The 26,708-nt window shown below is 39.9% G+C and overlaps 1 protein-coding gene and 1 long non-coding RNA gene across 9 annotated transcripts in view; one reads left to right on the forward strand and one right to left on the reverse strand.

Moving 5' to 3' along the window:
* MAP3K20 (mitogen-activated protein kinase kinase kinase 20) overlaps nt 1-26,708 on the forward strand; it is a 175,516-nt gene that overhangs the window by 100,521 nt on the left and 48,287 nt on the right. For all 7 annotated transcript variants that reach the window (XM_038584869.1, XM_038584870.1, XM_038584871.1 and 4 more), the window contains 5 exons: nt 1,950-1,978; nt 2,106-2,243; nt 8,416-8,502; nt 14,200-14,274; nt 19,485-19,591. In XM_038584869.1, coding sequence (XP_038440797.1) covers nt 1,950-1,978; nt 2,106-2,243; nt 8,416-8,502; nt 14,200-14,274; nt 19,485-19,591 — 436 coding nt within the window. The remainder of the gene's footprint in view (nt 1-1,949; nt 1,979-2,105; nt 2,244-8,415; nt 8,503-14,199; nt 14,275-19,484; nt 19,592-26,708) is intronic.
* Nucleotides 1,885-25,261, reverse strand: LOC102154031. 2 transcript variants are annotated; one of them, XR_005384736.1, is made up of 9 exons: nt 25,136-25,261; nt 23,846-23,959; nt 23,050-23,290; nt 20,686-20,764; nt 16,552-16,588; nt 9,646-9,718; nt 5,619-9,214; nt 4,190-4,864; nt 1,885-3,610 (listed from the first exon to the last, which is right to left on the reverse strand). It is a non-coding gene; the product is annotated as an uncharacterized LOC102154031 (long non-coding RNA). The 2 variants fall into 2 exon arrangements; XR_005384735.1 differs by having other exon boundaries at nt 4,190-9,214.

A 26,708-nucleotide genomic window follows, 5' to 3' on the forward strand; every position in this document is an offset into this window, starting at 1 on the left:
TTTCCTCTCTGCCCCTAAAAAATGAGTTCTGTATTCCTTTTCTCCGTGAGTGGTAATACCAGTTGCCTAAGCCAGAGATGAGATCAAAAGGAACAATTTGATTGCAGAGCTCTTGTTCTAACCGTTGTGCTGTATTACCCCTTTATTTGATTTCATCCTTGAGAAATTCTTCATCCTCCCCCCCACCCTCTGCTCATTATTCAAACCTAGTTGATTTGGCCTCCTAAGTGTTTCTTTTTCTTTCTTTTTTAAAAAGGTTTTAGTCATTTATTTGAGAGAGAGAATGAGAGAGAGTGAGTACAAGCAGGGGAGCAGCAGAGGGAGAGGGAGACAGAGAGGGAGAAGCAGACTCCCCAGCAAGCTAGGAGCCCGATGTGGGGCTCGATCTCAGGACCCTGAGATCATGACCTGAGCTGAAGGCAGACACATAAGTGATTAAGCCACCCAGGGGCCCCCTCCCTGCCTATTTTTAAGGTTTTATTTATTTTAGAGAGAGAGTGTGTGAGCAGGAGGAGGAGCAGAAGAAGAGGGGAAACAGAGTCCCCACTGAGAGTGGAGCCTGACACAGGGCTTGATCCCATGACCCATGAGATCACAACCCATGCAGTCACAGCTGAGCTGAAACCAAGAATCTAGTGCTCAACCAACTGAGCCACCCAGGTGCCCCTGATTTGGCCTCCTAAGTGTTTCTTGATTCGGTCCACTTCTCTCCTGTGCCACAGCCTTCATGTGGGCATCGTCATGTCTCTCTTGGGCTACAGCCACTTGGGTGCATGGTGACCTCCTTGCCTCCAGTTCTGCTCTTCTCTCATATGCTCTCCCCTCTGCACATCTGACCATTTCATTTCTCTGCTTAAAGTTGTTCATTGGACGTCCATTTCTCACAGAGGCTCTTCGGGACCAGGCCCCTGCCTTCCAAAATTGTACATGTTTCCCTCTGCTCCTGACCTTCTGCAGGGCACTTTTTTTCTGCCTAAAAAATGCTTTCCTCCTCCAGTGGTCCTGTTGGGTTCGTTCCAGCTTGTTCTTCGGGTCTTAGTGTGATCACCATTTCTTCCAGAAAACTCCTGATTCCAAGGCAATCTCTGCAACTCTCATCATAGAATTTATCCCATTTAATTATATATTTTTTTAAAAAATTAATGTTAATTCCAGTGTATTCACATACAGTATTATATTAGGTTCAGGTGTTATCCCACTTGGTTAATAGACCTTGGTTTCATTAGACTGTAAGCTCCACAGGAGCGTTGATAAGCCAGTGTTGCTCACCTTCCTCTCCCAGAACATAGTACATGGCCTTACCCATAGAGGTGCTCGGCAGATATTTGTTAAGTAAGTGAATATATGAATAAGTGAGTGAGTGAATGTTGTCTCTGCCTATTGGAAGATTACTCTTCGATTGGGAGGAAAAAACATATACCACGAAGTAACAATGCTAGTGACCTCCTCAATATCATGCTGGCAGTCTAGTGGCAGACCCAAGGACAAATTTTGGTTCTCAGGGGTGCCTGGGTGGGTGGCTTAGTCAGTTAAGCGTCTGCCTTCAGCTCAGGTCATAATCTCAGGGTCCTGGGATCAAGTTCCACATCAGGCTCCCAGCTCAGGGGGAGTCTGCTTCTCCCTCTCCTGCCCTTCTCCTCTGCTTGTGCTCTTTTTCTCTCTCTTTTAAATAACTCAATAAAATCTTTTTTAAAAATTTGGGGGTTTTTTACTACTAACATACGCCATTTTTATTGGACAGTATTACATTTATTTAAACAAATATTTCGAAAGCCTTTGAGTCAGCACTTCATGGAATTTCTTATTGCAAAATCTTCAATGCAGTAAATACTTCAGTTTTACCTTTCATATGTCATATGAAAGATAGAAGCTTATAGGGTCTTTTCAATCTGAGATGACTCAAATAAATTAGATGATTGTCATAATTTTTCTTCTTTTTTTTTTTTTAGTTGTTATAGCTGCTGATGGGGTATTGAAGGTAGGACTGCTTCTTTTAATTTTTTTCAAAAGTGGTTGTTAACTTCGGATATACATTTTTGTGACTGATAATTCTATTATAAATCAGTAAGTAGAAGGTTGATCACTTGTTTTTTCCCTTTTCTCAGATATGTGATTTTGGTGCCTCTCGGTTCCATAACCATACAACACACATGTCCTTGGTTGGGACTTTCCCATGGATGGCTCCAGAAGTTATCCAAAGTCTCCCTGTGTCTGAAACTTGTGACACATATTCCTATGGTGTGGTGAGTTCATTTCTCTCTCTCTCTCTCTCTCTCTCTCTCTCTTTTTTTTCTTTTTTTTTGGTTGTTACTCAAGGAGATCTAAAAAAGCAAACACCCCCAGCAGTGGGACAGCAATTTAACACAGTTTTAAGACAACAGTGGTGGTTCTGGTGGAATGCCTAGAGCAGTGACCACACAGAGAACACTTCCTAATTGCTAGAGTGTTTACTCTGGTCACCTTTATGCATCTGAATTATTTTGTCTTATGTTGAGAAGAAACCAACACTACTTCCAAAGAGCAATTAGATGGAACCTAAAGTAATGCCAGGCCAGATGCACTCTTGTGACAAGTGCTTTCCTGGGCTGGATGCAGGACTGTGGTGTATCTGTGTAACTCAGTGGAAATGTGGGTCATCTGGAATGGGACTTCACTGTAGTAAGTTGCTCAAAACACACCAGTCGGTCTGCCGCAGGATTTAATTAACTATAGGAGAATTTTGAATGTTAACTATTAAAATGACTAGAGGGAAACATACTTGGTCTTTAGCCCCTAGCCTTGCCCAAGCCCACAGTAAGTCTTATACAGTAGTGTGATTCGGAAGCATGAATGTAAGGTATCATGTAAAAATCACAGTGGAAAAGCACAGATAAGAACAGGATCTTTAGTGAGGGGGCAGACAGCCAAGCCTTTTCCAAATTATAATACATCTTATGTACATCAAATTAATATAATAGAGATGAATTTTGTTGGCTACTGAAAAAAGTCATTACAAGAATGAAATACGTGTTTTTGGCAAAAGGCTAGAATTTTAAAGGTTGAAAGACAACAATAGCTTCAGGCTACATATCTCATTTCCTTAATTCTGGGTATTTCGAAGAATGAAGGCTATAAACTGTAGACAGTGATCAAATAAAACCCCATCGAAAGATGGAGAAAAACCCAAGTTCCTGAAGAGACTCGATTCTAAAACTCCTTCCCTAGGTCATAAGTTCTTACTTTCTGACCATTCCCACAAATCACCTGCTGGGGAGGTCTGAAAATGGGGGAATGTGTTGCAATTTCAGACTTTCTGTGAGATCCTTTTCTCTTAGGAAGTTATGTTGCTTCATGTTTAAGCAGGAATGCATTTACTGTGGCAGGCACTGTACTTGACACCGGCGTGGGGAGAGTTAAATTGTCCTTTGCCTGCTCATCGGGACCAGTGCCGCCTTCTGTCCTGTGGAACAGGAGCCAGCAAACTCTTTCTGTAAAGGACCAGACAGTGAATCTCTTCTACCCTGAGGCTCACTGATAATCCCCACTGCGTGCTCTTCTGTTTTGTACAACTCTTCACAGACGTGAAAACCACTGTGCGTTCTGCAGCAGGCCACGGTTCACAGAGGAAGTTCTGTGGAGCAAGAGGAAGGGGAAGGGAAGCATCAGGGCTGGAGTCGTTCATGGCGAGCCAGCAAGAGCCCACACTTCTCACTCTCACTAGCCTGTGCATGTAGCTGCACACACATAGATGCGGGCAGTTAGAGTTTCTAAATTATTTTTGCATATGAACTAGAAGACTCTCGAGGCTCACCTTAGCACTGCCCCCCAACCTCTCGTATAGTGCTTTTACTTTGAAAATTCTCCCCAAGCCTTGGACTCTCCCTGTCCCAGAAATGTTTGATCTGAAAGACAACTATGACTTCCAAATAGAGTGAACTTTTGGTTTCAGTATTATCTCATTTATGAAAACAGACCTCACACTGCCTCCTTCCAAAACCTTACAGTTAGCAGGGGGTTTTGGGTGCAGTGCACCCATGGGGTTTCCTGAGCTGAAGTAGAATCTCGGTCTGGTAACCAAGGACCGATGTCTTTTCACATGCAAACTGTCCAAGAGATTAGGGACTTCCCTGTGCGGCACCTAGGATTTTTTCCTCTATCTTTTTAAATCCCTTTTGCTCATTCCTCATCAACCCCCTCATGATCAACATACCTTGAATCAGCTTTTCCGAGGCTGCAAATGGTGTTTACCTTGTTAAAAAGCTCTTCCTTTGAGTGATGGTGCACTGCTCCTTAGTAGATGGGCTCGAACATCTCTCTTGGTGAACGAGGTTTCCTGTCTACTTGTTTGCCGAGCTAACCCTTCCCTTGTTCTGGTCCAAGGGATTTAACAAATGCTTAAATCATTCTAGCAAGTAGTTTCACTTACTGTAGCAAACTTGATAGCCAATCGCTGAACATTTCCAGCGTCATTCTATATTGACACACCAGATGCTGCAGCTCAGAACCTGTCCGCCCCAGCCACAGGCTTCTGAATATCAACTCTGTGTTCATGTTAGAGTCTTCTTTTGATGGGCAGAAACAAAGAATGCCATTACAGTGACTCTATTTCTCTGAAAACAGTATCTTAGGTTTACTTGGAATTCTGGTTAGGCTCCACCCGTAGCTAGATCAACAGAGTTCCATACCGAAGGTTGTACATAAACTAATTTAATTACAAGTGAGAATTCAAGATTTTATTGAATTCTGACCTCTTCCCATTATGTTCTAGATAAACACCATTTAATCAAAGAAATGGTACCAGGCATGCTTTCCAGAGCTTTTTGTTTAAACAAACATACATTTTTTAAAAATGAAGAAGGCATCACATGGTCAGAGTAGGTATTACCTAAAAGAGCAGGAGAGAATGGTTACTAAGGTAGGGGCATGTTAGTTTTAGAACTTTGTAGTCCATAGGCTGAAAATGATAGCTATCTAGGAAAGTGATGTGGTTATTTAGGATTTTTGATGTCCTTTCAGAAATAGATAAGTAGCCAGGACCATTTGTCTGTAAAGTGTCTCTGCACAAAACATCCTATAGTTCACTGAAAGTCTGTCCTATTCACTGAGCCTCCACACACGTACACACTTAATAGTTGCATACAGATGAATAAGACTGTAAGGGAGAGTTGTCCTTTTTTGAAACCCACCTCAAAAAAAATAAAAACTAACATATTTTTGCTTTTCATTTTTGCTTTCATTTTTCTGTTTTTTTCAGACTTGCTCTAATATTACTTAAGTCCCTAGTAACCCATAGCTTGATAAATCTGTATCGCTTCTTAACACATAGCAAGACTATCCAGCCTGGGACAGCCTTAAAATAAATGTGCTGCAAATGCCAGAAGTGGATCTTGTGATCCTTGCTTCTAAGCTGATAAACTTTGCCAGACAGGCAATTGTTTCTCTCCCCATATTACAAGAAAGGAGCTTGTGCTACCCCCTTATGATGATCTCCCTTGAAGGACAGAACCAGAGGAGTGTTTAGTATGTTATCCACATAAAAGGAAAGCAAAAATCATTGAAAGAATAAGCCTTCTGAGAACACGAGGCCTAGCCACTCTTTAAAAACAAAGCTATCCTAATGACAATGCAGAAAGGATTACCTTCTCAGAAGCTTCTGAGCCAGAACCACTATTTGAAAGTAGAGTGGCTTAAGAGCGAGCATCACTGCGTCACTTGTCTGTGAGCCCTGTTCCAGAACAAGCCCAGCTCAGGTAATGGCCTGCCATTGTTTGTAAAAGAAAGGGGAGGAAAAGTACACAGCCTTGTCCAAGTTTCTCTGCAAACTGAAAATAGAAATTGTTCCTTGTGAGCACAGTTGAAACGTGAACACGTCTCAAGATAGAATGAGTTGGAAAGTATTTTTAAGGGGAAAGATCACAATAATGTTTGGCCTGCATCCCCATCACTGATATTTTCAGGCATAGTTTGATATATTTTTAGACCTCCAAATGACTTCCTCCACAAAGGACTTTTTTGTGCCGAACGTCACCGGGTTTAGTGCAGAAGCAGCTGCTGTCCAGTCTCACCCCATCTACTCTTTGATACGTGCCTCCACCTGGCGAATCAGTAATAGGGAACGTGGGCATGTGCCGCCGCTGCTGGACGTGAGCTGAAGAGTCACTTGGGGCCCGCAGCGCAGCAGCCTCGGGGCCGTGTCCACACCCGCAGATGGCCCCGTGGCTATAGTAGCTCTTCCGGGACACACTGGGGGACTGGAATGAAACTATTTTTCCAGGGTCAGAACTCTTGGAGAAATAGAACTTGGACTTGAGTTGATGTTGGATGTCTTCCAACTGAATATTTTGGAACAAAGAATGACATAAATCTTCTTTGTGTGTCACTTCCCAAGCTCTTGGTTTTGCATTTGGCCTTGACAAACCCAGTCAGCCTCCTTGTGTGCGCCTGTGCAGGCCGGGTCAGAAGGCAGGGGGCACGAGGCCGCTTACCTGGACACCTTGGGGTCTGGAGCTTTCCATCTATTTGAGGCTGATTCACTGTGCCCTTTCTCCTCAGGAGGGCCAAAGCCACCAGTTTGCTTGCTCTATGTGTCCTTTCCCTCCCCAGCCTCGGCACCAGGGGAGTGGGAATTGCACGTTTCCTGCCCAGGCCTCGGGCTGCTCCATCTCCCCATCTCCCCATCTCCCCATTTCCCCGTCTCCCCATCTCCAGGTGCAAGTGGGGCCTGGGGGACGCATACCTGTCTGGCCCTCACGCTGCCTTTACTGACAGTGCCTGCTACAGGCGGCCCCTTCTGGGTTGCCCCTTACCTTTTCCTAATCACTTCTGGGACTCAGATAGAATTATTCAGTAGCTCTTCTAAAGAAGTACCTTACACACTTGATTAAAAGCCCAAAGAGGCTTCAGTGAATTTTTTTTTTCCTCCTGCTTGAGCAGCATCTGCCAATTTCCCTGATTTTCCTGCTAATTATCTTCCTATTAGCCAGAGTTCATTTCACATGTTGAGTCAAATATGACTGAGCACTGGCTGAGGAAACAGCGGATACAGTTAAAGGTTTGTAGGACCTGCCTGAAGAGAGTGCATGTTCTCAATCTACATTCTTCTTTAGAAACAGTTGTTTTTTGTTTTTAGAATAAGAGCAATCGAAATCAAAACCGTTGCATTCATTTGCTTTTCATCTCTGCCCTGGCTCCCCGCCCTGAAATGTGGCATGTCACATTCTCTCTCACAAGGCAGCCTCCCTTTTCTCGAGTTACATCTGGTTAAGAGCTTGACTGTTAGGGAAGGTAGCAACTCATATTCTAGCTCTGCCACTTGATAATGGAGTGTCTTTGGGCAAGTTTATTTCACTTTCTTAGGCCTTAGTTTCCTCATCTATAAAGTGAGGGTAATATCTGTTGGGGGGGGTTGATATTAATCATGGTAACATGTGTAAAGAGTTTAATAAGGCATCTGGAACATAATCACTCGGCGAATGAGTGGTTATTATGATTATTGACAAAATTGTAATTGTTGTCACACTTCACAAAATATTGATAGACTCCGATTTTGATGCCCATTTGTATAAATAGAGAAAATTAACTGAATGTAAAAAAGTCACCATTACTTAGTATTTTAAATAAAACCCAAATCCTTGGCTGTTTTCAGCATTGCTAGAATCAGTTTGCATTCTTTGGGCATTTCAGTGCAGATTTAAAATCCTCTCAAGGATCGCAGGGAGATGAGCACACTCGTAAGTTTCACATGCGCACGCACACACACCCGTAGCTTATGTACATGACATTAAGTATTTATTACATTTTAGGATATATATTAAATTATATTATAGGTGGAAGAAATGACTCCCTTAGACCAACTCATTTTGAGAGACTTTCTCCAAAACACAAAATTTAAATGTTACAGTTTTGCAAGTACCTACCATTATGAGGTGAATGGTTTAGACAGTGATTTGGATTTAGGGCTCAATATTTTTTATCAGACCATTACTGAACCTTTAAAAATACGGTTGAATTCCCAGTTATTATCTTACAGAGAAATTTATTGGTGATTCAAGGTAGAAAGAGTTTGACTAAGAAAATATAAAACCTAATTTGTAGGAATCTGTGAGAATTCTAGTAACTTACAAGATAAATTATGTAGGCCCATTGGTTTCATAAGTCTGGCTCTAAATGTCCTGATTTCTAAACTTTGTAAAAATGAGCAAAAAAAATGTATGTATGCGTGTGTGTGTGTGTGTTGTATACATATATAAAATGTGTGTGTGTGATTTAATATTTGGAAGAAGTCCTGTGCATGAATATATATGTTTTGTCCAAGTTTCTACAGGTGGGGTTGGTTTCGTCTGGTAATTGGATACAGTTAAATGTTAGATAAAGTTTCAGTAATATACCAAAAATATAAAGTACAAGAATAAAAATTCCATTTTCTTTTTGTTCCAGGTTCTCTGGGAGATGCTAACAAGGGAGGTCCCCTTTAAAGGTTTGGAAGGATTACAAGTAGCTTGGCTTGTAGTGGAAAAAAACGAGGTAAGACTACGATTCTCCATTCAGGTACATAGATCAGAAAACAGTATTGGGGTTTTGCAAAAGACTTTTTCATCTTCTTCAAATTGAAAGTAAGTTCACGCTTATGGAAAGATTAGCAGTAGGAGCTAACACAAAGGGTCAAAGTGATGTTATTCCTCATGAATGGACCCTTTACATCTAATTGTTGCAGCTTCACGTCGTGATGCTGTAGATCAAAAATTGTACAAGTACTGTACTAGTTTCTCAGTCTCAATTGTAAAACCTAGGGGTTTGTTCTTAGTGATGAAAGAAGCCATTGCGTCCAAGGTAGGGGAACAGTTTAACTCCATCTCCTGCGTTTAGGACATCTTTTTTACTGGCCGGGAGTTGATATATCTGTAAGAGACCTTCAGCTACTTCAACTTACCTCTCCCAGCAGGAGTCACTATAGTACAAGAAACTGTCGCTTAGATGAGAATTTCAAAAATAAAAGAAGAAAAAATAGTTTCAAAAAAGGGAAAAATTACAGTTTTGCCACCTACGTTGAACACTACATTGAAGATGAGCTCCTCACTGGAATTGGCGAGGCAGTGGCATAACTGTTCCCTTCTTCATGCAGAGCCTTTCCATTTCAAAAGAACTTCAGTGGCGTAAACACCGTTTGTGCTGTGTCCCCAGCCTCGCTTTTCTTCTTCCCACAAATTGAGGCTTTCAGTTAGTTGGACCTATGAGCCTACATCAGAGAACGTGGTACATTCATATCAAAGAGAGCAACTACATTTTGAAAGGTTTAAAATTGTGACTGAAATGCACAGGCATGGAAATCCTCAGCATAAGGCTGAAGCATCCAGTATCAAGGTACTATGAGAACTTAGATCCAGTAATGGAAGCATGCGGTTGTCTTTGCAATGCAAAACAACCTTAGTTCACAAAGCTTCATTTCCAGATCTTATCTGTGCCCTCCTCAAAAGGTAAGAGTGCAACCTCGGAATGAAATAATTTGCAAAAAGGTGAATACATGGAGATATGCCCTTTTTAAGGCTATAAAAGAATTAGATTGATCTGCTCCCCATGAGAGTGCAGGAACAGACTAGATTAACCAAACAGCTGCTATTGACAAGGAGAAACCAAGTTTCCATAGTTTAGATCATATAACCCAGCTACCTTATTAATTTGTCCTCCTGAGCTCTTGAGAACAGATGAAATGTTCATGATAGCTGAACTTGATGGGAGAGAGCTGCCAATTTAAGAAAAAGGAAAAGGAGTTATATTCAAGAATGTGTCCTGCTCAGTGTTTCACAGGAGCTGTTCTGTTTTAATTAAATGTCCTGGTTATTCCTGGTGTGCTATTAAATCAGACCCTCATACACAGGATAACTGATAGGTTCATGATATGAGAACTCACTTGCTTCTGTTCTGTTTCTTTTGCAAGTGAGATGATTAGATGTTTGGTCCTGGGTTTACAAATGAGAGTGAAGAAAATTATTGACCTCGTGTTGACTTTGGAGCGGAACACTCAATGTTACTTTTTCCCCTCTACGTTGTTCCAAGGTGAACTAGAAAAAGTTTTTTAAAAGCTAACTGGACCCTCCAGATATGTGTAACAGGAAACAGTATTTTACAGTATTTCATTTAAAGGATGGCAGAAGAGGTGTGCATCTAAAGCACTTTCAAAACATTGGAATATCCATCAAGGATGATTAAAGCTGATAAAAAAAATGAATTTAGACGCTGTCTTTGGATAGCTGGCTTGAGGGCTACGAATCACCCATAAATAACCTTTAGAACCTCAACATATACAGGAGGAGGGTGTCAGTCACCCCCCTTTCCCTCAGGGATTCCCTAGGGTAGAATTCATCCATGAATGAATTCATGGGGTGAAACATCCATGTTTCATCCATGGGGTGACCTGATGATCGGCTAATAACTGATGGAGACCACTCAGATACCTCCCATTCTGTACAGAGAATAGCAAGTTCAGAGAACACCCCCCCACAAGGTGAAGCAAGTTTTCTCAGCTTTCTACTAAACTTAAGGAAAATTGGGTATTGCGAGGCTACTCACTTATCTACTCTCACTCTGCATATCTGTCAAAAATATGGAAATGAAGTTTAAGTGTACTTTTCACTGTCATCATTCAAAAAGGAGTCTTCATTTCATCTTATGAATGTAGACACTTATTCCCAAAACAAGTTCTGTTGACATAACATTAAAATAATTGCCACGTCTCAACTATACAGAACAAACTTGAGGGGGTTGCTGGAGGGGAGGTGGGCGGGGGATGGGTTAAATGGGTGATGGGTATTAAGGAGGGTACTTGTGATGAGCACTGGGTGTTGCACTTAAGTGGTGAATCACTAAATTCTACACCTGAAACTAATATTATCCTGTATGTTAACTGGAATTTAAAAACCTGAAAACATTGCCAAGGATTTATTTCATTTCATGATAAAATTGAGACTTTGACTTAAAATAATTTACAAAATCCTTTCAACTTCTAATTATTTCATTTATTTCTACTTTGGAATAATTTAGGTTCTTGAGTTGAAAAGAGCAACCTGTATTTTTTTTTAACAGGCCTCATTTAAATAAAGAATGATGTGTTTAACTTAGGGAGACATTTTAAATGTAAGCCAGTCACCCTAGAATGGACTTAAAGCCAAATATTAGAGTTACCTTTTCTTTTTAACTTTTTGTTTTGAAATACTTATAGACTCATAGGAAGTTTCAAAAATATTAGAAGAGATTCTGTGTATCCTTCATCCAGCTTCCCCCATTGATGAGATACAGGTATAGGCCAATTCCAAAATCAGAAAGTTGACATTGATACATTACTCTTAACTAGACTCTAGACCTTATTCGGTTTCACCATTTAGGACTGTTTTTTGGGTCTGTAGGGAAATGAGTACTTTCTAAAAATATCTGAAAGTGTTTGCTTCTAAATGCCTAATAATGAAGTAAGACCTTCAGACAATATTTTTTTAATATTAAATTCTTTTAAATCTAGATGCATAAAGCACAGTTAAAACAAAGACTAGCCCTTACAGAAGTCATGAAATTAGGAGAGTATTACTAATAAATTTTGTAATTTCTATAAAACTCAGTGGTCATTCAAAATATTCTAAAACAGAATTTCTATCTTTACAAGTATTTAGATTCTCATATAAAATGTTTTGTTCTCTATGTAGCAAAAGAAAAACCTTTTTTTTTTTTTTAAGAGAGAATGCACATGTACACAGGTGTGCAAGTAGGGGGAGGGCCAGAGGCGGGGAGAGAATCCTAAGCAGCATGGAGCCTGACATGGGGCTGTATCTCACGACCCTGAGATCATGACCTGAGCTGAAATCAATAGTCGGTCACCTAACAACTGAGCCACCCAGGCATCCAAAATTTTTCTTAATAGAAATCTTCAAAAAACTTAATCCATTGTTGACTATGCTTTGGAAAAATAATCGACAAAATATAATTTCTTGCATCTTATGTAGAAGATGGAAGGTGCAGAAAAAGAATATGATCTTTAAAAAAATGTCATGCCTAATTTAATAGTTGGGAAACATTTTCATTTTAAATTTGAAACTTTTAAAATATTTGAGTTTTAAGTAGTGTGGCTAATCTGTTGTTAAAATCTAGTTATTTTAAGATGTTTTCATGCATTAGAAATGCCCACGGTTCTGTAATCAGGACTTAAATACTTTGGATTCTCTTTTAAGGTACTTTTTTAATGTACTGAAATAAATCCTTACATTAGTGTCTGAGTCTAGATTTAACTTATATTTGAGTATATCAGATAATTTAAGATCATTATGTCATCTTTCATAATGTCTCAGATGCAGTAAGCTAAGTTTTTCAATAAGAAAAAAGATTAACACCCATATTCATCTAGGTCACATTTCAGTTCTCAGAAAAATGTGAAAAAGTTATATCGAAAATGTTATCTTTTATGAGAAATTACTTTGCCACGGAGTGCATTCAGCTGAATAATTGCAATCACTTTGTTTTTCTTAGTTACCACTCCCAACCAACCATCTTACATAAATATTTTTAAAAAGTAAACACCTGATTTTCCTTTTGATCTTCATCAAAAGGCTTCCAGTTCACATTACAGTAAAATGAGTACAGCTTACCCAATCTCCTCTATTTTATGTAATCAGCATAGCCTTCAACTTGGTGAGGGTTGTTCTGTTTAAAACTTTCAGGTTTTATTTATTTTGGTTTATTTTGATTTTAAGGTTATCTGTAATTCTAAACATAGATCATCTGTTTTCTTGCCAGGGCAACTCTTTTTTCTGGTTTTATACGTAGCCTACCCCAAATCCAATTAAGTTCAGTTTAAGTTTTTTATTTGCCAAACTTGTTTGCTAAACAAAACTGCAGAATAAATCTTGGTACAGTGCAGTGATTTTCAGCTCTGTCACATGCAGGCCTCTTGCCATAACGGCTCTGTTCGTGCTCCCTCTCCTCCCCTAAAATGAAATTCAGATGTAGGACCACAGACCCACACACATTGTATTTTAAAGGCAACATAATGCTCTAACTGTAATATAAGGAAGATATGGATGAAATCTGTATTACGGCATATAAATGCGCAGGCATGACCACAGTAGAGGGGGGGAATGGAAGTTTTAGGGCCTTGTCCCCATGGATAAATAGGATTCAACAGCTACAAATGCAGGCTAGAGCTGAACTGTGTCAAAGATTGAAGCAGCAGCATGAACAATGCTGTTGTAGGCGACATTTTCCAAAAATCTTGGTAAGGTTATGAATAATACAAAGATCAATCTGCCCTTGATTTATTTTATTTGGTAGTTGCATTCTCAGTTCATTGCATTTTAAGTGTGCTCAAAATATACATTATTATAAATCAGAGAGTCTAGGGCCAGAAAATTATACACCTCGTTGTTTGATTGCACATGGGGCATTAAGTTTGGTGGAGTGCAAGGGAGTACTTGGGGATTTACAACATAGTAAAAGGTGTCTAGCATTCTTCACTTGCTCCAGGTGCAACTCTCCAGCCTTTAAAACAAACAAAAATGCCTCCATAGATCTCTAAAGAGCCTCCAGTGGCATGACAAGTTCTAGAGAACCACTTCTGTAAAATGCTGGAATGGAACTGATGCTCACAGTATAATCTTTGTTGTATCCAGCCCTTGCGCTTCGCCATGAGTCATCCATTCAGAATATCTTACTGGCCATTGAGAAAAGGCCCACTTCTCTCAAATGATCTCTGTGATGGTCTGTCCTGAAGATGTTTTCAGAGGTGTACACCTACTGCCAAAGCTGAACTGGTTGCCTACTTGCCTCGCCTGCTTGCGTATTTCATAGCCGCATATGCAAGAACAGTGATAGATTTGTGGGTTTAGAGTTCCTATTTCTGTTCCACCGGCCCTTCTCCTACTATAGTTTTTTTTTTTTTTTTTCAAAAAAAAATTTTAATGTAGTTTCTCTTAGACTTGAGTCTGTGTTTCGTTGGATTTGTTGTGCTGAACCCGACTTCTCCATACAGTGGGATGCTTTTTTGGAAATACAGTATTAAAAGTGTCTTTAGAGATTAGATAGGATGAATCTAAACATAAATTCTCACCTGCCATATATCAATTGATGGAAGTTTTAAATTTAATGACATGATTGTGCCCTTAAAGTAACTCTTTTATGAACTTGCAGTGAATATCTACTTACCTTAATGAGTAAATCCTTCTGTTTTTCCTTTCTCTGTGGTAGAGATTAACCATTCCAAGCAGCTGCCCCAGAAGTTTTGCTGAGCTGTTACGTCAGTGTTGGGAAGCTGATGCCAAGGTATATAAGTAAAAATATATTTTTTTTCTTTGGTTGTTCAGAATTCTGAAATTTCACTTGTTTGTTTGGCTTTGAATTTTTAAAACTTGGAGTAATAAGAATCGTTACAAAGCAAAGCCAGATTGCTGTTCCCCTGAGTCCCAGATGGACTCCTAAGGCTTTCTGTTGATAGCTGCTTATCCTGATCCTTAGAAATTCATTACTGGCTGTTCTTACAGCACTCTGGCATTCTTGATTCAATAGAAAGAATTACATTCCTTTGTTTTTAATCTTTAATAAGAACTACTGCACAAAATGGCCCACACACAGTGCTTATTATATGCCAGGAACTGGGATCCCTGGGTGGCGCAGCGGTTTGGCGCCTGCCTTTGGCCCAGGGCGCGATCCTGGAGACCCGGGATCGAATCCCACATCGGGCTCCCGGTGCATGGAGCCTGCTTCTCCCTCTGCCTGTGTCTCTGCCTCTCTCTCTCTCTCTGTGACTATCATAAATAAATAAAAAAAAAAAAATTAAAAAAAAAAAAAAGATTATATGCCAGGAACTGTCCCAAGCACTTTATGTTAGTTCATAACATAACATTAGCTTATTTATTCCTCAGAAGATCTCCATGACATAGGTTGTATTATTACACTGATTTTACAGGTGAAGAGTCAAGGCACACAGAAGTTAAGAAATGCTCAAGGCCACAGCTAGTTCATGGTGAGACTGGAGAATAAACTCAAGCAGTCTGAACCCAACTCCAGGCAAAAGTAGCACTTCTAGAGAAACTTGATATGTACTCCTTGTCCAGATTCATGTTTTTAAGCTATCACAATAGAGTTGGAGACATTCCAAAATTTAGACTTTTCATGTGGTTATCACATTGGAGCATGACGGCCCATTTCCTTTCCCTGCAAAGATCATTTTAAAAGACTCACATACATACGGAAATATTTATAGATAAAATGATAGGCGAGTCTTGGATTTGCTTCAAAATAAAATGAAAGGAAATAGATGGTGGTATAGATTAAACAAGATTGGCCATGATAATTTTTGAAGCGGTGATAGGTATATGGAGGATCATTACATTGTTCTCTCTACATTAGTGTATATTTGAAATTTTTCATGATAATAAGTTAGAAAGTAAAAAAGGTTCGTCCACAGATTAAATGCTGAAAGGAGACAGACTCAAGAAAGGAACTGTAATTTTATAGTTCAAACTTGTTCATGTTTTCATGGAAATAGATATATTGCAAACTGGTTTTTAAAATAGAGATCTAAAAACAAAGACTTAAGAATGGAATTTCTTCCTTAATTTAAATCCAGTTCCAATCTGGCCTCCAGAAAGGATGCATAAGCCACCGGTGAGTTCTGAGTCCTCACCATGCAGGATCACACATGTTACCTAGCCCGTGGTTCCGCACCACTAAGTGAGAACAGCTAAACACCAAGTACAGTAGTTTGTACAGTAGTGCAGCAAAGAAGAGCAGCAAGAGCCACAGATCTGTGAGGCCTCTCCGCCCCAGTGCCTTGTCTCGGAGGCGTGTTGTGGGGGCCTCCCAGACTTGTACCTTGCACCTTTGCCCTGAGAGCCAGCAGCCTTCCATCTTTGCTTTCACTCTTGTTCATAAACTACTTTTACCCTTTTGTAAAAGGAGAGTCTTCTATTTACTTAGCATTATTTTTTTATTAAAGAATTTAACATTTTTTAATTGTTCGTATTTTTGTTTAGAATTACTGTTTTTATTAGCATTCCATGACAAAGCTGCATAGGTTTGGCATGGTCTGTCCTGCTTCTGTTAGGTCCTTTTATTTTAGTGTGTGATTTGCAGAATATGGGGGTTTTATGCATTAAGAGAAATGCCTGCACTTTGCAGCTAATCCAGCAGAAAATATACGCAGCTATTTGCAGGCTTCCTCTGAAGTATTTATGTTTTTAAAATGCTATTGTACTACCTTTTCCTCACTCTTTCTACCAGTTCTATGTCCACTGTGCCATCTGTAGTCATTTTGGCAGTGTTTTTCTGCTCTTTAAATAAAAATTTCACCTGAAATTATTTGCACTGAATTAGATTAATGCAACTAGATCTCTATAATTGCAATTCTATTTCAGTATGCAAAGCAGGTTTTGAATTTCTTAATCAGAAACTCTGTATTTCATTAATTAAAATACTAAGGATATATATTTATGGTGCATTAATTAAATAACAGTGTAAACACCTAACACAGGAAGGACATTAGTCCTGGTGCTGATGCTATGAAGTTGGCATGTCTTTAACATAAAGTAGTAAGCTTACCCTTCTTCAGGATGAGTGGAATCTTGTGTTCTCTACCCTGGGGAAGTATAAAGAAAGTCTAAGATTGATTTTTATTTCCTAAATTCAAGGTAATTTATTCTGATACAATTAATACATCCCCTCAGTATTTAATTATACACCCCAAACTGCAGCCCACACTTCCTGCTCTCTGGCAGCTGTTCTCCAGACGTGCCTTACACACTTTCCTTCCCTAGGCATGCCCTCTTCTCTTCTTTCCTCTCCTGATCACTTTGTTGTCACACCTTCGCTGGCTATTCTGTTTACGCCAGCCCATACTTAGTCCCTCATTTTCCTAAACCACAGTCCAGGCCACTACTTTACCTTGTGCAGTTGTATTTTTTAATTATCTCTTCTTCCTAAATGGACCGCAGTCTCTGAGGAACAGAGCTGCCTTTAGCACCTCACATACACTTAGTAAGTAGAGACCCATGTGTGGACTAAAATAGCCAGACCAAGGCACATTTTAGTTCTCCAGCTTTAAGTATGTAGCAGTTCAGCCACAAATGGATGCCACTCCTGTGCATACAGAGAGCTATAATGGGCTAAAAATTTATTTCTCTTTTCCAGCCCTTCTGCTTTAAAGACAGATTAAAATACTCAGCTCACCTGAGGAAAAATGTTCTTTTGCAATGAGGAGGAGGAAGGGAATACAAGAGAAAGCTGGTGTTGGGTAAATGTCAAATCATGCCAGTAGCTTACATCAGGTGCTCAAAGTATTTTATCAAAGAGAAGAAGGAAGTAAAAGTGGGAATTATTTCCAGTTCTAAAATGGTATTTCTAAATAGGAAAAAAAAAATAAAGCCCTGAGTTTGATAGGAAGTAACATCTTACCCTCATGTGATAAAACAGATTGAAGGGTTTAAGAGCCTTGCCCCTGATTCAGAAATTTGCTTCCTGTGTGATACTGGGAAATCCATACTTTTCTGAGATGGATTTTCCTTATCTATAAATTGAAGATGGCAAATAATGTATGTAGATGCTTAATAAATGGTCCTAGTTAAAAATTTTTTTTAATGTGAGCAAAACATATAATACTAAAAGGATCCTAAGCCCAGACCAGACAATGTTGGATTCTGCAACCAGAGTATTCATAAAATACCATCACCTGGGACACCCGGGTGGCTCAGTGGTTGAGCATCTGTCCTTGCTCAGGTCATGATCCCGGGGTCCTGGGATCGAGTCCCGCATCCAGCACCCCATGGGGAGCCAGCTTCTCCCTCTGCCTATCTCTCTGCCTCTCTTCTCTGTGTCTCTCATGAATAAATAAATAAAATCTTTTAAAAAAAATACCATCACCACAAAATGCTCCATTGTTGTTTTTTAAATGTTTGCTTTGATCATTTACATCTGAGAGTGTATTCTATGTATAAAACTAAGGTTTTCCTGGGAATACTTGTCACCTAATTTCAAGAGTTTTACTTTATTTCAAGAATGATTAAATGTAGGGAAAACTATTCTTTAAAAATTCAATACCCTCTCCTGCTGCTTTTCCATGCAAAATGGAAATCCTATATTTATTATATAATTAATTCCTGTGCAAACAATTAAAACATTTTTCCTTTTACACCTTGACACAAAGTAGGAGGAATTAAAATAGGAATAAAGTTAAAAGAAGACAAAATATTTTTCAAATTTCGTACTTCAGGCATTTTCTTCTTTGCTGATTAGAAGGCTTAATGTAGATCGGTGACATTTAGCTACTTATACCCTCTTCTTAAAACACACACACACAGGCACACATTTCCTTAAAAGTGTACAATAAAGGCACAACTCAGAATAAATATCCCAGTTTTATATTCCTGAGAAATGGAAAAATTGTCCCTCTTAATGTAGGAAGCACTCAAGTCTTGAGAGCAAGCCACCTCAACATTGTTCCTTCTTGTTTTGTGCTCCTAAATTAAAATGCATGTTTTAATTGCTGCAACTGTAATTTGCTCAGAAATGGTATAATTATGAGGCATGATGAAGAGAGAATGTGCATCATCCTTTTATTCTCTTTCTTCCATTTTTGTTTTAACCTTTTGTTTCAGTCTTGGCTAGAGTCTAAAGAAACAGACAAGTACAGCTACTGGTAGCCAAAGAAATCCACCTAACCACTGCTTTTTCAATTTCTAGTAAACAGTACCTTAGTTTCCTAGCCCCAAAACTAGTTATGATGTGGAATAAACACTGAGGACAATGAGTCATAATGGCTTGAAAATTGGGGGATTTTTCTCTGAGCAAGTGGTTGAGGAAATTTTATTCTAACAGATTAACTAGGGTTTCCCCCAACATTTTAATATAAGAATTTGAAACATACAGAAAAGTTGAATTTTACAGTGAACACCGGTGTACCTACCACCCACATTCTACCATTAACTTTCACTAAACTTGCTGTATCCCCTAGATTTTTAAAGCACCTGCCTTTTCCCTCTTAGGAATCCTTAATCATACCCAAAAGAGAATTAGTATTTTCCTTACCTGGAGAAAACCTGTAATTATTCTAACCTTAGGCCACACGATAGAAAAATGACATCTGCGTCTATTCTTTTTTTTTATTTTTTAAGATTTTTATTTATTTATTCAGAGAGAGAGAGAGGCAGAGACACAGGCAGAGGGAGAAGCAGGCTCCATGCAGGGAGCCTGACGCAGGACTTGATCCCGGGTCTCCAGGATCACGCCCTGGGCTGCAGGTGGTGCTAAACCTCTGTGCCACTGGGGCTGCCCATCTGTGTCTATTCTTATAATTTATTGAAAATAAGGAATATGGTCCACTTCCCCCTGAGTGGTCTGACAGTTGTAAAGGAACTCAGTCAGGATGTGCATGATAGTTATTTTGTTGTGGTGCATCAAGCTTATTACTGTGCTTGTGAATTTTCTCTTAAAGACCTACTTTGTTAAATCCCAACAAGTGATTATTTTCTCTTCTTCAGAAACGGCCATCTTTTAAGCAAATCATTTCAATTCTGGAGTCCATGTCAAATGACACTAACCTTCCCGACCAGTGTAACTCATTCCTGCACAACAAGGCAGAGTGGAGGTAGGTAAGCCTTGTACCAAGTCATGGCCTCTGGCTTTAAAAGACGGTGACCAGTGTCACTGAAGAAGACAATCAGGAAACTAGAGGACAGTCCTGACTTCTAAGCATAACTTAAGAGGGTTTTGGTTTTTTTTTCTTAATGTTAAATTCTTTTTGGAGATCTAATAAGTCCTCCATTTCACATGTAAGCAAAAAAAAAAAAAAAAAAGAAGCATTCCTCTAAGCTTGTTGCCTTAGCATATGTCTTAAGTATTTGGTAAGAATATTGAAATCATCTCTGGAGACAAAAGACGGTTACCAGACATTTCTCAGTACCATACACACTGTGTTAGGAAGCGTTGGCGTCTGTCCAGTGAGAAATAAAAATCCTGTTTGCCTAGGGATTTGCAGAGTACTCTGTCTGTTGATGGAGGGGGTAGGGAGACTATAAAAACACTTTTAAAAGAAAACTTTTGATGTTATAAATCCTATTAAATTTTGTCAAGTGTAAAACAAACTTAGTAATGAGAGAATTGTATTGTGTGAGGGGAAGAAGCAAGCCTGGGATGAGACAGTTGGGCCAGGTCACGTGCTGCAAGAATATAAATAGCATGTTTGGGAGCTGACATTATTCCTCCCTGACTCAGCAGAGATTTAAGTAACTTATCTCGGCTCCTGAGAGCCAAGGCGGTAATGCGACGCCTTACGCCACCTGCTGATGCCCAGTGCCTACTGCAGGCACTCTGGAAATGATGGACTTGTTTACTCCTGTTACCTAGACATTTCCTTGCCTTTCTTTTTGATTGGGCTTTACAATAACCTTCTTTATTTGTATTCTTTTGAAATCTCTCTCCAGGGCCAGTGAGTTAAATGAATTTTTATTTAGGGAAACCAAAGTCACAGTGTCTGCCTGAGTGTAGGTATGAGGGGTTTTGTTCTGGACTTCAATAATTAACAAAACATGTAATAATGTTGTTTCCTACTGTAAGAGATTGGGTGCAAATCTAATCAGATGAGTCCTCTTTTGAATCCATGTAAGGGACTGCTCTAGTACAAAGGCTGTAGCACTTCACGAGACGCATGAGACCCTTTGGCTCTGACCTCGGTGGCCTTACCTTAAGAGCATAGTTCTCCCTCTTAATGTCTGGCTTCTGGTTCCTCAACAGATGCATATTTCTTCCTCGTTCAGAGTCCCTGCAAATGCAGTTTCTTCTGTAAAAAATTCACCCCTTTCAGCGGCATACCTCCCCTGACACCCTCATCCAGCTTGACTCCTAGTCATCATTCAGACAGCAACTGAAATAACATGTCTTTAAGGACGTGTTTCTGACCCTAGATAGATGAGGTTCCACTTTATGTGCCCTGAGAGCATCTCCTTCATAGCCTCTACTGCCATTGGAATTAATTAATTCTGTAGCTTGTTGTTTGATCTGTGTTTCCCTGGCTGAAATGTAAAAAGGTCAGATGATTTCTTTTGTTCATTACTATACATACCTTCAGCATCTAGAGTGTGCCTTGAACACAGCAGTTGCTTGATAAAACTAGGGGAAGGAGACACCACGGTAGTAGTAATATTAAAAGGTATTACAATATTACACAAGAGAATAGAAATATGTAAACTAATTTGTTGACTATGACAAGTGTGCTTTTTACGTTCACTCACTCACTCATTCATTCATTCATTCATTCAGATATTTCCTGAACCTCTGCTGGGGCAATGTGTTCTTGTATTGTGCTATGGTATTAAGCAGAACAGCCCTAACGCACATGGAGTACCTAATGTTGAACTACTAAATATAAATATACAAGTAACTGTTTATTATTATTTTGATAAGTATTATGACAGAAATACTGGGCATCTGAGAGTATACAACCAGGAAATCTCATCTAGTCAGACAAAGTAATAAAAGGATTTCCTAAGGAGATGCTGTTTGATCTGTTCTCCAAAAGATTAGCGGGATTTTAACATTACTATTGTTACTCTTGAGATACAGTATTAAAAGTATGTCAACAATGTCAGAATATAGGGGAGTTGGTAAGTTTTCTATATAGAAATGTAAAACCTCCATATAGCCCAAAGCAATACCCATGATAAACTTCCAGGACAAATGCCATACTGCTACAGCTTTTTTCCCCCCTATGTAATAGCTCAACAGTTCTAAAAGTTTTTGGTCTCAGGACTCCCTTACATTATAAAAAATTCTTGAGGACTACAAAGAGCTTTTGTTTAAATGAATTACATCTGTCAATATTTACCACATTCAAAATGAGAACGGAGAAAAAATTTAAATATGTAGTTATTGATTCATTTAAGAAAATAAATCCTGCCTCTACATTCAGCCTGTGGCATTGGCACATATCATGAAGTCTCTGAAAAAGTCTTCACACTTCCCTCACACTTATGAGGGAATGAGAGTAGAAAAGGCAAATCAAGTCTTAATGTTATTCTGAAAACCAGTTTAAAGCTCTGGAATCCTTTGAAAAGCTCTCATGGGTCCCCAGAGCACACTTTGAAAAATCTGAAAACCACTAATAGTAGACAGAATTACTGTCCTTAAGATAACATTTTAATTATAATCTCATTCTGAAGGACATGAAAGGCATTTCACAAAAGGAGAAATCAAATGGCCAATAAACACACTAAAAACAGCCTCATTTACCAATCAAGTAACTGTAAGGGAATAGAATTCATTTATCAGATTGGCAAAAGTTTACATTATGAAAATATCCAGCATTATAAATTTTCTAATATGTTGCTAGTGAAAATACCACCTTTTGGGAGGACACTTTGGCAATACAGATCAGACCCCTCCACCACTCCCGCTTTATTCCTAAGAAAACAGATGGAAAAGTTGTCCAAGAATGTACACCTGCTTATTAGCACAGCATTACTGAGAATTGTACACTAGAAATGGCATAAAGTGCAATTAAGGTTTTTGGTTTTTGGTGCTTGTCAGGTTTTTAAAACTGATGATGTCTCCATATACAGAACAGATGGAGCCATTCTTGATAACACAGATCCGATGGATGATTTAAAAAAATAGAGGCTAGGGTCCCTGTGTCAGGTATGTGAACCTACAGAAAAGTATCAAAAGGCCAGTGTTACCATTAGATAATGAAATTATGAGAGAGTGGTTTCTCTCTGGATAGCTTTATTTCCTACAAACCTGGATAGTTGAAAAATACATTTTAAAGTACTTCATGATGAAAAGATGGGGGAAATAACATTGGTAATTCATTAATGTATTTTAGTAAAAAGCAAACAGTTGCCTTCCTGGCTTCCTTCTTGGCTCTCTTTCAGGAACTAGTTAATCCTGAGAGCCGGTGGGAAAATACCTATTTTACCTGAACCACTAACCCAGTCTGAGAAGTAGAGCTGTTTTAACTGAACTTGGTGATTGGCTAAAAGCATAGGGGATAAAAATAATAATATTAATCAGAGTAACAATGAACACAGCTATCAGTCATTATATTCTTACCAGATGCTTGTACTTTGTCTGCATCATCTCTTTTAATCCACATGGCAATCCGGTCTTATATCCCAGATACAGAATCTGAGGCCTGGACAGGTTTGGGTCACCTGTCCAAGATCACACGGAGTAAGACAGAGCCAGTACTAGAACCCACGTGGTCTGGTCCCAGAGTCTACGCAGCGCTGTTCCTGGACCTGTGGGCAGTGCCATGCCTTCCACTCGTTAGCATGCAGAGTACACTTGATTCCTTTGAGAATATTAGGAGAAATATTACACAACATGATTGTTTTAGTTATGATCAAGGCAAAACATCCATCCTACTCTGTGCCACACACCAAAAAGAATTAAATGTTTTGTCAGACTGTCTGGATATTTCTAAGAACAACACATTCAGACTCTTCTCTTTCCCCTGACTTTTGTCTGGGGTCTGAAACCATGTGGCTGTGGGGTTGGAAAGCATGTGTAGGAAATCTGTGGTGTTTCTGGTAAACGCTTGTTTTCTGGTAGAGCTTCCTTAAACATAGACCAGATGAAACACCCTGTTTTAGAGAATTAAATGGTTATTCTTAAAATTCTTTATAAAACTAGGTTATTAAAAACCACAGAAACTACGCTTTTCCCTTTGACCTAATAGATGAAAGGAAAGAAATCTGTCAGGGCATATTCTTACCCATCTCTTTAGCTTGTTTCTCCTTTTATTGACTTATTAGCAATAACAGCAGTGAGCATTACAGAATAGGAAGTGTGTCACCCTGTTGGTGGTGTCGGCAATTTTCATTCTGCCACGTGACTGTCTACAGACCTGAGCAAGCTGCGTGGTGCGCTGTGACGGCGTGTTCGGATCTGGGCTTCTTGGCCGAATACTTTGCTGGTTGTGTTCCCCCTTAGTGATCAGAATACTCTTGCTGTGGCACGCCTTGTTAAAAACAAAACAAAACAAAAAAACAGGTAAAAAAATGTAATCTCTGCAATTTGGATATTAGCACAGATCATTTAACACATAACACTAATATACACGTTACCTGTTTATCGTCCTATATATAATAGGGCTATTTTTACAAACTGACCTTGAAAAGATGATTCCAGTTCACTGCCTGTTTCTGGCATATGGGAAGTTGATACTAGGAGAAGTCAGCCTTAGTTGGATTTGGATTAAGAGACAAACCCTAGTTTTCATCAACTAAAACAGTTTTTAAAACACTTTTATTTATAGAACGGGAAGGTTATATAGGTACATCAACAGATGCATGTGATGCAAAACAAGGCATCAGCAGCATGGGGGACAGCGAGGGGACAGTGAGGGTGGCCGTTGTCATCGGGCCACCCTGGGGCTTGCGGGGCATCCCTCCTGGCACAGAACCTCCCATGGTCCGGCCAATGTGGGGCGCCTGGGGGTGAGCCTGAGGAGCTGGGTCCAGGAGGCCTGTTTTACTCAGTGTTTGGTTTTCCGTGTCACAGCTTTCAGCCTCCTTGACTGTTTATGTGCTTTCCCGAAGGGCTCAAAATCACAGTCGGCTCCCAGAACTGAAACGTGGTTTAAATTACAAGTGGAAAAAATAAAAATAAAAATAAATAAATAAATTACAAGTGAACTGGAAGGTGCTGGCCGGGTACCCTGGCCACATAAGAGCGGCCATGGGCTCAGTGTCCCTGGCAGGGGTGCGGTGTGGCCTGGCGGGAGCCCCTCCCATCACCGTCCTGTCACCCTCCGTTGCCGGGATGGCTCATCCTGCCTGCCTTTGTTACAAAAGTTTAACCTCTAAGCATCTCCACGGTGATTTCCCGCCACTCAATCCTCCACTTGGAAAACAAATGCAAACTTATCTATGAATGGGCAGGATATACCTTTGTCAGAAACACCCAGAAGCATAAAATCTGGATTTTTTTATGATAGTCGTAATTCTGAAAGATTGCTGATTTAGTGCCTTTCTTTAGGGTCTGTAGTGTGAGTCTACTTATATGGTTCTCTTACTTTCAGATGGCGCCTGTAAAGGGGCTGGAGGCTTGACAGCAGATGCTGCTACTTCCCTGGCCCCGAGGCATCTTTCAGACAACCAGGGAGGGAAAGTGTGGGGCCCAAACCCAGACCCACCTCAGTAGCTGTTCCCTGTCTTGGATGTTGCAGTTAATGCCCGCAGCTCTTTGGTTTTCATTTAGTCCTCGTCCACAAGGGCATTGGAATAAGCTGTCCTTTTTTTCTTTTTTTCCTTTTTTTTTTTTTTTTTTTTTCCTAATTTTCCCTGGTGATAGAAAGGGAGATGCTGGTTACATATACCCAGTGACTTGGGTCTGGGGCCCCGGCCAGCCTCATGCAGTGTGTGTACCCCGCCTCCGTCCCTGTGGCACCTGGAAGCAGCCGTGGAAGCAGCCCTCAGAGCCAACCTCCAGCAGTCCCCTGTTTCTGGGCCTCTCAGAAGCCCAAGGAAGGGACTTCGAGCTCTGAGAGCGTAACTGAGACTTACACACTGTCGCAGCCCTGAAGGAAGAAAACAAGCTTATGTTGAACCATGTCCACAGTTCACTTTCTACAAAGGACAGGTTCCTAGAACTGGACAGATTTCAAGTTGGCCAAAGGGACTAAGGAAGGAACTTCCAAAAAAAAAATTATTAGACTCTGAAAGTATCTTAGAGTTCATCTGGCCCACACTTGTCTGATTATAAGTCACCTGGGTCTGTTATTAAATAATGGAAATTCCTAGACCCCACCCAGCCCTACTAAATCATGAGCTCTGAGGAAGGGTCCGAGGAATCTGTGTTGTATTATCTGTTGGTTAACAAGCTGCCCGGTAGTTATTAGGATCAGGCAAGTTGTGGAACCCGATGTAAGATAATCATCACCCCTTACAGCTGAGGAAATGGGATCAGATTGATGAGCTGAGTGGGGGCACCCAGCGAGGGAAGAAGCCAACGTGAATTTACTGGCAGTGAGATGTGGATCACCTGACGGGAGTATCATTTTCCCCATCTCTATATATGGGATTAGTACCTGTTTCTTGGGGTTGTCATGAGGATAAGATGAGATCTTATGTAACAGTGCTTTTTAGACTATAAAGGGCTACTGGAACATCAGCATTCACTAAATAGCTGAACCAGGACACAGCCCCACAGCTCAGGCTCTACCCCACTGGGCCCTCAATGTTGCAGTAAGGAAATATTATGAGCTGCTTTTCCTAAACCTGTTGCTCTTGCAGGCTCCGACAGATTTCTTATTCTCTGATAATTGACTGTTTTGGTTAGAAGCACAAGTTTTCCCAACCTCACAGAAAAAAAGGATCAGATTTATGGTTACCAGAGGTGGTGGCGGCAGTGGGACAAATAGGAGGAAGGCGGCTAAAAGACATAAACTTCTAGTTACAAGATACATAAGACCAAGGAATGTAACAGACGGCATGAGAACTATAGTTTAATGTATTATATATGTGAAAGCTATTTAGAGAGTCAATCTGGAGAGTTCTCATCACAAATTTTTTTTTTTTTTTGGCTTGCTCTGCATGAGATGATGGGCGCTGATGGAATTTATAGGGGTCACCATGCCATGCTATGTGGAAGTCTAGCGTGCCGTACACCTTACACTTACACAGTGATCTATGTCAACCATAGCTCGGTAAAACTGGTGAAAAATAAAAGCGCGGATTTTGGCCTTTTACAAGGTGTAAGCATCCTGA

Source organism: Canis lupus, chromosome 36, assembly GCF_011100685.1.
Source record: "Canis lupus familiaris isolate Mischka breed German Shepherd chromosome 36, alternate assembly UU_Cfam_GSD_1.0, whole genome shotgun sequence".
NCBI classification, from domain to species: Eukaryota; Metazoa; Chordata; class Mammalia; order Carnivora; family Canidae; genus Canis; species Canis lupus.